Raw genomic sequence first — 13,945 nt, 5'->3', positions numbered from 1 at the left:
AGATCTCCCTCACTGGGGGCACTAAGTACCCTGAATCACTACGGGTTTAAGAATTCCTAGAGACTCACTGCCCTGGAACCTAGGCCCCACACCTGACCAAGCAGCAGCCTCATTTCTGTCTGGCATAAAGGCACGTCCTCCATCCTGCTCTCTTAGATATTATAAGAAAAAATATGGCCTAATTTTTGTAATATGTTTCCTTTTTTTTTTTGTTGAGAATGGTCTTGTTCTGTTGTCCAGGCTGGAGTGCCATGGTGCAATCATAGCTCACTGCAGCCTTGACCTCCCAGGCTCAAGTGATCCTCCAACCTCAGCCTCTCGAGCACCTGGGTCTACAAGCACATGACACCACACCTGGCTAATCTTTGTATTTTTTTGTAGAAATGGTGTTTTGCCATGTTTCCAAGGCTGGTCTGAAACTCCTGGGCTCAAGCAATCTGCCCACCTCAGCCTTGCCAAGTGCTGGGGTTACAGGCGTGAGCCACCACACTTGGCCTCGTGATATGTTTCTTGAAACACTGGCAGATATTTCATGCATCTAGCTATGTTCCCGTGAGATCTAGAGGGTCAGAGATGATTGGTCATCTTTTATGGTTAGTGATGCTGAAATGCATAGAATTTAAACAGCCTTGGTCGTACTTACTTATGGGGAGGATCTCATCTAGCCCTGGGATTGGTTCATTGCCTCTGAGGGAGCAAAGAGGAGAGGAGCCTGTGTGGTCACCCTCTGGGTCAGGGCTAACTTCACAGTCCATGGGCAGAACTCACAGAAAATCAAGGATATAAGTCAGAGATGCTGGAGAGGGGATCCCAGCAATGAACGGGACAGATTGTGTGACCTGGAACATCCAGTCAACTTCAACTTGATTCTGTAATTGGTTGATTCTTGATTGATTGGTTCTTGATTCTGTGATTCTACTTTTTTCCCCCCCTGAGGAGGTGACATTCATTTTGCATGTACATTTTTCTAAATCTGAACACCAAATTTGAGAAGTCTGGATACCTCACATTGAAATAATCTCAATTAGCTTGTGCTACCTCATGCAATGGGAGTTGAACTAGCTTTCAACCAGTTTTATCTGGTTGTAATCCAGTAAAAGGGCTTAACCATTAATTCATTAATAATTAATTGATGGACTCATTCATTTTTTCAACAAACCAAACTTTATGGCACTTACTATTGGCCAAGCACTGTGCTTTGGTCCAAGGGACCCAGTGTATTAACAAGACTGGAAACTCCTGGAGAGCTTATGGTTTTATCCTGGGGAGGAGCTAGGATGTTGCATAGCCTGGCAGGTAACACATGGGAGAGATACGGATAAAATGGAAGAACCAGGCCACTGAAGAAAATTTCATTTCCTTTGCACTTGGGCCACTCCCAGCCCTAACCAGTGGGTGTTGAAGTCTCTGTCCTTTCCCCAATTCTAAGGAGGCTCCTGCCAGGGCCATACAGACCACACCCTTAGAAGGGCCCAATGTGCAGCAGACAGAACAAAAAAAGGCCTGTCCTGGAGAGATAAGCAGCTAACTTGGCCAGCTCCAGAGTGAGCAGGATGGCTTTTCTCTTGGACAAACTAAGCCCAGTCATAAGCTTCTGGACAATCCCAGACAGGCAGAGTTTCAGGCTTTTGGAGTCAGACATGTTCCACAGTGCTGCCAGCTCTGCCAGATCTGGCTCTGCCAGATCGGTGTTTAGAGGGGCATGGGCGACTCTCAGGAGCACATCTCTCAACCAGAAAAAGGTCCCACAGGGGCCCTGTGTGTCTTGTCCATGACTGGGTCTCCAGGGTTTTGCACAGGGCCTGGCACACATTCGGCAGTCTGTAAATATTTGCTGAATTTGTTGTTGACTTGATGTTTGAGTTTCTTGTTTCCTAGGCCTTAAGCTAAAACCAGAGAAATGCCAAAATGTGGGGAGCAAGAAAGGAAGTCATAGAGAAACCCCGAGATGTGTAATAGTGTAAAATTTCTTTGGGAAGTTTTAAAGATAAACAAACATTAGGCATGTTGGATTTTGCCAGTGTCTGGTCAACATGCACAGGTGTTAACTTGACTTTTTCTCCGAAGATAGTCATAAACCAAAACAACACTACCTCCTGAACTAAAGCTTGGGGTGTAGGGAGAACCCAGGAGGCATATTTGTGATAGTTCTGGGCTTTGTTTCCAGGAAGGGAGAAGGAGAGGTCAGCGCTTCATCCCAAAGCCCAGCACAGAGCTGGGCACATACTGTGCACTCAGTAATCGTGGAGAGACCTGCATCAATCCTTCCATTAAGACGCTTTCCCAGAGCTGTGAGTGGGCTCCACTGTCTCTACTGCTCAGAGAAGCAGAACCTCCTCACGCCTCCACTCTATCCTTTCCAGAGCTGGGCACAGCTCTGCGGGGCCCAGGGACAGCTAACAGGCAGAGGGACGGCTGCTGAGCACCTGATGCAGGTGAGTGTGCCTCCTGGGTCCTGTCAGACAAAGCTAGGAGGAGGCCATGCCCAAACATGGGGCAATGCCAGGCACCACCCCCTCGCCAGGTAAGCCTGCCACCTTAACACTTTTACCATTTCAGATTATTTTCAAGGTGTGTTTGGTAGCCATGAATAAACTTATTGCCTTGGAGGCAAACCCAACCCATGAATATTTGGGATTAATTATCTCTCCTTCGCTTGAGCCCAACAACCTCCTCAAATGTATATAAAAGGATTTATTTTGCACAGGTCTTCAGTTCCCGTCCCTCTTCCTCTGACTGTCAGTGTCCCTGCTTAACTTACACTCTTCTCTTCACCAAGCTCTTCACCATGAGCAGACAAGCCAGCAAGACATCTGGTGGCGGGAGCCAGGGTTTCTCCGGCCGCTCTGCCGTGGTCTCCGGCAGCAGCAGGATGAGCTATGTGACCCGCTCTGGGGGAGCTGGTGGAGGGGCCTGTGGCTTCCGGAGCGGAGCAGGTGGCTTTGGCAGTCGCAGCCTCTACAACCTGGGTGGCAACAAAAGCATCTCCGTCAGTGTGGCAGCTGGTGGCTCCCGGGCTGGAGGCTTTGGGGGAGGCCGTAGCAGCTGTGGCTTTGCAGGTGGCTATGGAGGTGGCTTTGGGGGTGGCTATGGAGGTGGCTTTGGTGGTGGCTTTGGTGGTGTCAGAGGAATGGGAGGTGGCTTTGGTGGAGCTGGTGGCTTTGGAGGGGCTGGTGGCTTTGGAGGGGCTGGTGGCTTTGGTGGAGCTGGTGGCTTTGGTGGTCCTGGTGGCTTTGGTGGAGCTGGTGGGTTTGGTGGGCCCGGCAGCTTTGGCAGTCCTGGTGGCTTTGGCCCTGGGGGCTTTCCTGGGGGAATTCAGGAAGTGACTGTAAACCAGAGTCTCCTGCAGCCCCTCAATGTGGAGATCGACCCCCAGATTGGACAAGTAAAGGCCCAGGAGCGGGAACAGATCAAGACCCTCAACAACAAGTTTGCCTCCTTCATTGACAAGGTGATGAAGCTCTGACTGGCCGTCCCTTCCTGGGCTGGAGACTTTGAATTTGATCTTTGGGACACAGTGTTTAAATGTGTCTTGGATGGGCCAGACTAGAGGGTGAGGAGTTAGGTGGAACTCTAGGGTCTGGGAAGATATTCAGGGTTGAGGAGTTTGTCCACATGGTCAAGTGAGGGGAGGTGTAGAAAGAAAACAGTCCCCTATTTGGACCTGAGCACTGCACATCCTGTTTGTCGGAACCTCTGCTGAAACTTCCAGTCATTGTCTTACTGAGGCCCAGGCTGGCAGGGCAGGCAACCCAAGGCAAAGGCCACGGCCACCATCAGGGAAGGGTCCACTGAGAATGGGAGGCTTTTCAAATATAAGCTGTCCTCTGAGCTTTCCAGGAAGCCCTTTCCCCTACATGTTGCTGTGCCAGGCAGAGGAGGCTGATCACCTGGATGAGGGATTAGGAGCATAAGAACCTTAGTCCCAAGGGAGTGCAGAGAAATAGGTGACTGTGCACTCCTACTCAGCCTAGTCAGGAAGACAAGAGTGCTCGGTGAGCTTCTCCAGACCAGGACAGCTCTCATGGGGCTGCTGTCCCTCCAGGCTCAAGAGAGGTGTTGTCACGCTAACTACGGCATGCCAGCCAGCGTCGCTTCCCAGCATCACTTCACTGTTTTTGAAGAGCTAACATGTCAGTAGAGTCATGGGTGGAAATGGTGCTGCTGAGGTTTATGTGCATTTTTGCAGAGTGTACTGTAGTTTTGAAAGTTGAGATAGGGTCATGAAGTCCTCAGGAGCACCAAGGGGTCAACCTTACAATTCTATTGCTTTCCGGTAGGAGTCACTTCTGGTTTCCCCTTCCTTTGTGACTTTCCGAACCACACTGCAAGTGTAGTGTCCTGACTGATCACCCATCTGACCATAATCTCTCTGACTACAGTAGGAACCTATCTTTGCATACTTTATAGGCCTTTGTGCTGGGGGCCCAGGAGATAGACACCTGGTCCTACCGGAGTGAAGGCCCCTCTGCTCCTCTGCTACAAGTGTTACCTGATGTTGCTTCCTGCAACCATTGCAGGTGCGGTTCCTGGAGCAACAGAACAAGGTCCTGGAGACCAAGTGGAACCTGCTCCAGCAGCAGAGCACAAGTTCCATCTCAGGCACCGACAATCTTGAGCCTCTTTTTGAGAATCACATCAACTACCTGCGGAGCTACCTGGACAACATCCTCGGGGAGAGAGGGCGCCTGGACTCTGAGATGAGGAACATGCAGGACCTGGTGGAGGACTTCAAGAAAAAGTGAGTGACGGGAGGAGTGGGAAGATGCCATGGCCCACCCTGTCTCAGAGTCTTGGCCCCTTCTACATGCCTCCTGACTTCTAGGCAGTGGTGTCACCTGGCCCGTTTCCCTCTCCTTACCTTCACGAAGGACAACTTGGTTCATTCAGTTTCCCCTCACCTTCCTTCTCCAAGCATAGTGCTTTGCAAATAAAATTGGCAAGAGGGATGAGTTTAGGCTGGGCATGGTGGCTCATGCCTGTAATCCCAGCACTCTGGGAGGCCGAGGTGGGCAAATCATTTGAGATTAGGGGTTTGAGACCAGCTTGGCCAACATGGTGAAATCTCATCTGTACTAAAAATACAAAAATTAGCTGGGTGTGGTGGTACACACCTGTAATCCCAGATACTCGGGTGGCTGAGGCAACAGAATTGCTTGAACCCTGGAGATGGAAGTTGCAGTGAGCCAAGATTGCACCACTGCACTCCAGCCTGGGCGACAGGGCGAGATTATGTCTAAAAACAAAACAAAACAAAAACAAAAACAAACAAACAAACAAAAAAAACGGATGAGTTTAGAGTGGGGGAAGCATTTTCTCATGAGCCCGGTTGGGGAAGATCCTGGTTCTGGCATCCGAAAGATTCTGGGACAACTCGTGGTATGGTGATCAACTATCCAGAGGTTTGCCTGGGACTAAGGGGTTTCCTGGGATGCAGAACTTTTAGTGCTAAAGCCAGACAGTTTGCCTGGGCAAATTGACATGGTTGGTCTCCCTAACTAACAGGGAGATAGTAAAGAGGACGTGCTCATCTGAGAGGGGTGGGATAGGGATGGAGGAACGGAAGAGATGAACTTTCAGAGTTCCAGGGAGCAATGGTGTTTACGATGACCTCAAAACCAAACTCAGCTGTTTCTTTTTTTCTCACACAGATATGAGGATGAAATTAATAAACGTACAGCTGCTGAGAATGAATTTGTGACTCTGAAGAAGGTAAGGGCTGTATGTGAGGTTTCCGAGGCTTGTAGCTGCAGGTGTCTGGCTGGGTTGGGGGAATCTCCTCACTCCACTGCCACAGAGCTGCCAAGTTCAGGCCTTTGGAGCAATAAACAGAAGTCAGGTGCACCTTAGTCTGGAAGATCCCTAAAAGAGTCAGTTAATCAGTCTCTAGTTTTTAAGTAGGATTGAACTTAGACCATCCTAATGAGATACAAATTGCCCGTTCAAGTGGAGACTGGTTTTGGACAAGGATCATCACTTCACCAGTCCCCTCTGCTGTTTCTTGCTGCAGTTGTGGTTTGTTGTTTGTTCCTTGGGGGAATAAGGCCTTTATGCTCTTCTTTTCTCAGGATGTGGATGGTGCCTATATGAAAAAGGTGGAGCTTCAGGCCAAAGTGGATGCCCTGATAGATGAGATCAACTTCCTGAGGACCCTCTACGATGCTGTGAGGATGTTACCTACTAAGAAGGGACAGAGGGAGAGTGAGATGTTTCCAGATTTGAGGCTGGTGTATTTTGGTATCTAGGCCCCAGAAGACATCTGGGATGAGCCTGGAGAAGAGGACCGTTGGAAGGGATTCCACAGGATAGGCTGCAGACATGGGGTTCTCTGAGTGGCTGGGGGGCTGGGGACAGAGTGTGGCTGATACACATGTGGAGCAAGGAATCAGTGAATGAGACTGTTGATCAGGAGTCTCTCAGGGCCCTGTGTGCTTGTTATAGAGACCCCAAAAGTGAACAAGCTCCCTCTGTGTTGACAGGAGCTGTCTCAGATGCAGAGCCACATCAGTGACACATCTGTGGTGCTGTCCATGGACAATAATCGCTCCCTGGACCTGGACAGCATCATCGCTGAAGTTCGTGCACAGTATGAGGATATCGCTCAGAGAAGCAAGGCTGAAGCTGAGGCCCTGTACCAGACCAAGGTGGGTGCTAGGCACCTCTTAGAGGATCCACTGGAGGTTTCAGAGAGGCTGTGGCCTATTGGACAGCTGGGTGGTGAGATCCCAGTGGTCACTGGGTGAATGACTTTTGGTTTTACCCTCTGAAGACATCCTTCTAATGGTGGTTCAGTTGCAGAAAGTCTTGCCCCTGGGGGAGCTGGTTGCCTGCTATGTGGGACTGACTCCAGCTTGCTCAGGAACTACAGGGCAGGAAAATCTTCTACCACAACAACCCAGACGTTCTCTTTCCTGCTGCCTTGGTGGTGTCCCTGCCGAAACACAATGCAGTCATTTTAGCAAATGCTTATTGAGCTTCTCAAGGTTTGGTGGGTGATGTTGTAGGTATAGAAACAATTCAATCAAAGCTGCAGGAATACCCCATCTTCCCTTCTGTTCTCTAGTTGGGGGAGCTACAGACCACAGCTGGCAGGCATGGGGATGACTTAAGAAATACCAAGAGCGAAATCATAGAGCTCAACAGAATGATCCAGAGGCTGCGGGCAGAGATCGAGAGTATCAAGAAGCAGGTGGGATGGTCATGGATGCTGGCTCCTGGGATGACTGCTGAGGGGTGGGGGCTAGGATTTCAGGACTCCTCCCTTGGAATAGATGTCTGGAGGTCATCTCAGGCTGGCTGACCCACAGGGCACTAGCTCCACAAATGGAGATAAGATGGAGGCACTAGGGGAGGAGGAATGTTCCCTGACTTTAAGATGGGATAATCCATTGCAGGTAAGGAAGGGCCTGGGGCCCTCTTACTGAGCTTGTCCCTCCTATCTCCCTTGCCCCAGAATGCCAACCTGCAGACAGCCATTGTGGAGGCTGAGCAGCGTGGGGAGATGGCCCTCAAGGATGCCAATGCCAAGCTCCAAGAGCTGCAGGCTGCTCTACAGCAGGCAAAGGACGACCTGGCGCGGCTGCTACGTGACTACCAGGAGCTGATGAATGTCAAGCTGGCCCTGGATGTGGAGATTGCTACCTACCACAAGCTGCTGGAGGGTGAGGAGTACAGGTGAGCCTCTAGTCCCGTCTTCCCGCACCCCCTGTCTCAAGTCATATGTCAAAGGCCAGATAAGTGACCAAGTAACTGGGGATGGAGCCCTGCTATATAAAGAGAGGTTTTGCAGTGAAGCATTTACCTCTACCAGCCCACTCCTTCCCAGGCAGCCAAAGCACTTATGCAACGGGTGCCCACAGGCTGTCCTTGCTACAGCCCAAAGAGGGGTGGAGAAAGTTTACTGATGTGCCAGGCTTCTCGGTTCAGCTCTGGTTGCTATTCATGCCCTTGGTCCATGGACTTGTTGGTGTGTGCTTTGTGACGGGGCCTACTTTCTCTTGTCTTCTCAAACAGGATGTCTGGAGAGTGTCCCAGCGCTGTCAGCATCTGTAAGTACCGAAAGTAGCCAAGAAAATGAGAGTTAATTCTGAAGTATCTGCACTAATTCAGGGTAGTGGCAACTAATTTAAACATATTTTTATGGAAGTTGGAGGGGTTTTCTGGGAGAGGAGAGGGAAGCCATTGGCTTTTGTAATTGTTCTGGGTTCAGGGCACTTTTGATAGGCTTCAACGGCCAATGTGGAAGATCCATAGGGGGCCCCTTGATGAGAGGAGAAATTCAGAGCTAGATCCCCTCCCAGGGGGTCATCAAGATTGTACTGTGGGAGGAACCACTGGCTAATTCATAATGGCTTAATGGCAGGGGAGTGAGTAGCTAGTGGCCATGGAACGGCTCGTTGTGACTATCCTGTGCAAAGCTTCCTTGGTCAGCTCTGGATAGTCCCGGGCCTGGTGGATCATTGATGATAACACAGCAGCCGGCCTGGGCGCCGGCGCTGATCACTGTCCTGTCCTCTCCCCCACAGCCGTGGTCAGCAGCAGCACGACTTCCGCCTCCGCAGGTGGCTATGCAGGCGGTTACGGCGGAGGCGTGGGCGGTGGCTTAGGAGGTGGCCTTGGCGCGGGCGGAGGCTCAAGCAGTGGCTTTGGCCGGGGAGGCGGCGGTGGAATCGGCGGTGGAATCGGCGGTGGAATCGGCGGTGGAATCGGCGGTGGATTTGGTGGCGGCAGCAGTGGCGGTTTCAGCGGTGGCAGCGGCTTTGGCTCCAGCTCCGGTGCCCGCTATGGAGTCAGTGGTGGGGGCTTCAGCTCTGCCAGCAACCGGGGCGGCAGCATCAAGTTCTCCCAGTCCTCCCAGTCCTCTCAGCGCTACTCCAGATAAAGAGTACGCATCAGCATCGCAGCCACCCGCGCTTCCCCTCCGCTCCCCACGCCCCCATATCGGCAACACCCCCAGCTTCCCAAGAACGTGGCTCTGCGCTGGAAGGTTGGTGGCCTCTTGCTCCTCCTTCCAGATCCCTGGCCAAGCCCAGTCACGAGAATTTCAGGCTCCCCTCTCTGGCTTCAGCCTGTGCCTGTGATTGTACAGGTGTGGCCTAGGCCGTCACCTTCTGCTGCCCCGGGATCCCTTCCCTGGGTGGGATCCTCACTACAGCTCTGATGTATATAGCACACAGCCCCCTCCGCCCCTCCGCTCTTTCGCCAATAAAGTGCACTGTTTCACTCCGGGCCTCTGAGTATTCGTTCCATGACCTTCTCCTCAGGGCACTGAGCTCCCTGGTCACCTCCCTGGCCTCCCTGCCTCTGCCTCTCCCATGTGGGCTCTGTGATCCACAGAGCAGCTGGAGAACTCTTCCTCTGAAACAGAGGCAGTTTGTCTTCTTCATACGTTGTGCGGATCCGGTTGTTCATTATTCTGTGAGCACTGTGGGGAGGGAGAGGTTCTGCTCCCGGATGCTGCGTACCCTGTGTACCCTCACCGTCCTTGGTGGTGAAGGCTGGGCCATGCAGACATCTATCTCCTCCCTGCCTTCTCTCATGTGGGGGAACTAAGAGGGCCTTGGGGACAGAGGGTTTCTTCCCTTGGTGTTGATTCTCACTCCAGCTGACATCGTGAAAGCTTTTCCCCCATCAAAGTGCTCCGGGAAAGTGCAGGCTGCTGGAAGCCCAGGGATGGAGAGGTTTCCCCAGAGCAGCCTATTCAAAGTCTGACCCAGGAACACCATTCCGTCGAGACACTCTGCAATAAAAGGTTCCACGCCCATTACATCTTCTTTTTGGAGCACATATTAGAGTTTCTAAGAAGTTCAGTAGCAAGGAAAACCTGTTAGCTTCCTTGAATCCAGCATTTCCTGCAGAGGCCCCCATTCTTGCCCCTAAGCACTGTGCATGCACTTGGGGCCTGAAAGTATGTGCACCAGCCATGAGAGTTCTTGTCATCCTGGCCTCTGCCCTGCACCAAGAAGTTCTGAGAATGTGTTAGTTGGCCATGGGAGTGCTGTCCAAAAGGTCACTGCTGGAAAGGACTCAGAAGCAAGGAGTCCAAGGCCTTTGCTTCCAAATGAAAAGACCGAGGCTCAGAGAGGAAGGGTGACTCCTCTAGGGTCTTATAGCATGTGAATGCCTGAGCTGGGAATGAAGCCCTGCATCCCAAGTCTACAGCTCCTTCCACTTTCCCCCACTGTCTTTGACGATGCCTTCCAGGCATGCCACACTGCCCAGGCACCCAGAGAGAACACACAGGCTGTGGAATAGAAATGTGTAGTCAGGCCAGGCCAGGGAAGCAGTATTTCCATCCTTGGACAAGGTTGAATTTATTTTAGAGATGAGGAATGGCAGATAGATAAAGAAAACCTGCAACTGGCAGTTGAAGAGATTCAGTGTGGAAATCCAGCTGGTTCCACTTTTTGAAGGAGGAGGGATTTAGGAGCTGTTACTTCACGTTTGGGTAGGAAGGTACTTTTTCTGGTTGGTATCCTTCTGTGGAAAGAAGTAGGAGACATAGGTGGGGAGGCTCAGTGCCCGACCCAGTTTAGGGGATTGGCCCTATGGGACTGTGCCAGTCATGGGGCAGCTGCTTCACCCTGGGCAAAGTCTTTATCATTGAATTCCCTCCTTCACTCATTCAACAAGTATTCATTAAGTGTTTGTTTTCTGTCTGGAACTGGGCTAAATTCTGGAGATGAATTGGTGAGCAAGAAATCAGATGTTGACCCCACCCTCATTTTAGTAAGGGAATCAACAAAAAAAGTAAGCAAACCAAATGAACAAAATAATTTTAAGTTGTGGGAAGTATAAAAGAAATGAAACTAGGGGCTGAGTTGGATGAATGCCAGGACTGGTTAATGGACTGGATGGAGGTGGGGAGGTTAAGGGAAAGGGGAGATTCAACCAGGATGCCCAGTTTCCCAGTATGAGCACTTGGGTGGTTGGTGCCATTTACTGACGTGAGTGGAGGGGTGGGAGGGCGGGATAGATGTGGAGAGAAACTTCAGCTCTGCTTTAGACAAGCAGGAGCTGCTCATGAGATAGCCACGTGAGACGTCCAGGTGAGATGTGAGCCTGTAGATTCAGAAGGGGGCCCCATCAGGGCTAGACACTCGCATCTGGACATCATCAGCTTAAGGGTGGATTTTAAAGCCATGGAAACTAATGAGTTTTTCTGGAGAGAGGGTGGAGAAGAGGGCCCATGCTGAGAACCAATGCGGACTGGAATGTAGAGTCAGGGACAGGAGTGCAATCGACCAGATGGTGGAGCCTGGGCCACGTTCTTCAGAGTGCCCCCACCCGAGCCGTCAGGGGGGTTCTAAATTGGCTCCAAGGAAAGCCCAGAGCAGGCCTGGCCTTCCTGGGGACTATGCACACTGGTTTCCAGTCTCACGTTCAGACAGTGACCTTTGTGCTTTGCTGTTCCTCCCTGGACCTGTGCTCACTGGCCTTGTTTCTCCAGTGGGGTTTACAGGAACCCCTGCTACCTAAGTAACCACTAGTGGTGAGGTGGTGGGGTGCGGCTCCACGCAGCTTCTTAAAGGACAGCCTGGCACAGGAGGAGTGGGGCGGAGAGGCTATTTCTTGGAGGTGTCATTGTTCCAGAGGAATAGTCAGGGCAGGTGACCTTGGTGTCAGGACCTGGGACCCAAGGAGTTAACTCTATGCTTGGCTGGATATTCTCAGCCCAGCACTGACTGTTTCTTTCTTTCTTTATTTTTTGAGATGGAGTCTCCCTGTGTCACTCAGGCTGGAGTGCAGTGGCACTATCTCGGTTCACTGCAACCTCTGCCTCCTGGGTTCAAGTGATTCTCATGCCTCAGCCTCCTGAGTAGCTGGGATTACAGGTGCAAGTCACCACGCCCAGCTAATTTTTGCATTTTTAGTGCATGTTGGCCAGGGTGGTTTCTAACTCCTGACCTCAGGTGATCTGCCCACCTCCACCTCGCAAAGTGCTGGGATTACAGGCATGAGCCACCACGCCCTGCCAGGCCCTGACTGTTTCTAATCCAGGCTGAAACTCCCTTGCAGGGAACTTTACCTGCTTCTGAGTGCTCCTTCTTTTCCTTTGCCTTAGCATTTGCACAGTTTTTTTGCACAATTCTATGTTGACTTTTCAGTGCTCTTAAGTCACTGGGCTTGAGTTCGCTTTCTTGTACTTGACTAGACTTTTCATTCTTCTAGTAGGTAGTCAGTGAGTCCTGTGTTGTCCATGCTGTCCTCTAAGGCATACTTTTGCCCATAATGAGCTCACAGTGATTGTTGAATAATGCCTACTTGTGAGCCTGGATCCTAAACTGGGATTTGCGGTCTTTGGTCAATTGTCAAGAATTTCTTTGCTCTCTCTTCCACATCTCTCTTTCCTGGGTGTGGAGAGGTATATCCACTTGCAATGAAACAGAGGAACCAAATTCTACCCTACACCCTATTCTATCTATCTATCTATCTATCTATCTATCTATCTATCTATCTATCTGTCTGTCTGTCTGTCTATGCCCTCCAACCACTCCCACACTGTCTTCCACAGAAGATATGCTCAAAAGAGTGTTTTCCTGTTCTAAGAGCTTGCAGACTCACTGGTTCACTTCCCATTAGGAAGACCAAGTTGAGTTTTTAGATTTCAGGTGATTCCCTTCTATATCTTTGTGAGAATATAGGCTACAGATCAGAGCAAGTATCAATGGTAACAGTGTCACATCTACAAAAGGCTGTTAAGGAAATCAGGGGATTGTTTTCTACAAGAATTTGAAAGTAGTTCAGCGCTTGCGTATGGATAATCTAGACTTGACTGCTGATGATCAAGGTTTGCATGTAAAGTTTTACGCAATTTGCAGGTAAATCTGTACACGATTCTTCTCTGTTTTGCCTAGAACTGGGTGGAGTGTTTGTTAGCCAAGCATCAGAGATCTCACTTTCTGGGATTTGGACTGCACCTTCTCTCTGCCTTCTCAGAACTTCAGTCCATGTGCATTTTCCCTCTATGCAAAGACAAAGACAAAGACAAAAAATGTGGGCACCGTGAGATAATCTTGGGATGATCGAGAAAAACTCACTTAAATTCTGAAAATGCTTCTTCACATATTTTATCTGAATCTTCACTACATCCTTCACAAGCCCTTCTAGTACACGCGCTGTCTAACGCACCTCTTTGTTGTGCCTAAGACAGAGCTAATCCCCACCAACACTTCCAGCCCAGGCTGAAGGCTGAAGGTGACTTGGCTCTCCTAGGGAACCACTGATGGAGGTGTGCTGGGAGAATCTGATACTTTTGGAATCCGTGGTGACGAGACCAAATGGTGACAGCTCTGTCAACCACCAGAGAAGATGGTGGCAGGAGAAGGTGACTCTAGGTAGAACTAATGCTGTGACTCTCGGTGGGGGCAATTTTGCTCCCCAGGGAACATATAGCAATGTCTGGTTACATTTTTGTTGTCACAAGTGGGGGAGTGCTACTGGCATCTAAATAGTAGAGGCCAGGTTGCTACTAAACATCCCACATCACACAAGCCAGTCCCCTTCAACATAGAAATAGCCAGCCTCAAATGTCCACAGTGCCACTGCAGAGAAAGCTGTGCCAAACAAGAGGTCATCTCATTCACATCTCTCCTTGGGAGAAGATCTTTAGTTACAGTGATATGGGGTTACAGTTGAACTGAATAGAGACTCTTCTGGATTTGAGGGAAGTATGTATTTGTAGAAGTTTTTTTTTTTTTTTTTGAGACAGAGTCTTGCTCTGTCACCAGGCTGGAGTGCAGTGGCATGATCTCAGCTCACTGCAACCTCTGCCTCCTGAGTTCAAGTGATTCTCCTGCCCCAGCCCCCTAAGTAGGTGAGACTACAGGTGCACGCTGCCACGCCTGGCTAATTTTTTTTTTTTTTTTTTTTTTTTGTATTTTAGTAGAGACGGGGTTTCACCATGTTGCCCAGGCTGATCTCGAACTCGTGAGCTCAGGCGATC

General features: G+C 50.4%; 1 protein-coding gene across 1 annotated transcript; it reads left to right on the top strand.

Annotated features, from left to right (window-relative positions):
• Positions 1–2,513: 2,513 nt before the first annotated feature.
• On the top strand, positions 2,514–9,219 carry KRT3 (keratin 3). The gene is made up of 9 exons (XM_008003347.3): positions 2,514–3,451; positions 4,521–4,741; positions 5,652–5,712; positions 6,069–6,164; positions 6,480–6,644; positions 7,064–7,189; positions 7,454–7,674; positions 8,014–8,048; positions 8,526–9,219. Exons 1-9 carry the CDS (start codon positions 2,789–2,791, stop codon positions 8,879–8,881), a joined length of 1,944 nt encoding a protein of 647 aa, XP_008001538.3. The 5' UTR covers positions 2,514–2,788; the 3' UTR covers positions 8,882–9,219.
• Positions 9,220–13,945: the final 4,726 nt, after the last annotated feature.

The sequence above is a fragment of the Chlorocebus sabaeus genome, chromosome 11 (assembly GCF_047675955.1).
Source record: "Chlorocebus sabaeus isolate Y175 chromosome 11, mChlSab1.0.hap1, whole genome shotgun sequence".
Classification (NCBI taxonomy): Eukaryota; Metazoa; Chordata; class Mammalia; order Primates; family Cercopithecidae; genus Chlorocebus; species Chlorocebus sabaeus.
The sequence above is the reverse complement of the archived record's forward strand: the minus strand, read 5'-3'. Positions and strand labels throughout refer to the sequence as shown.

What these genes read in the sequence shown, in the direction of transcription:
- KRT3 (XM_008003347.3), top strand. Translation starts at nt 2,789, where the DNA reads ATGAGCAGACAAGCCAGCAAGACATCTGGTGGCGGGAGCCAGGGTTTC. An exon ending in TGAGGACCCTCTACGATGCT is followed by an intron (nt 6,165 to 6,479) that starts GTGAGGATGTTA and finishes CTGTGTTGACAG; the next exon opens with GAGCTGTCTCAGATGCAGAG. An exon ending in TCCCAGCGCTGTCAGCATCT is followed by an intron (nt 8,049 to 8,525) that starts GTAAGTACCGAA and finishes TCTCCCCCACAG; the next exon opens with CCGTGGTCAGCAGCAGCACG.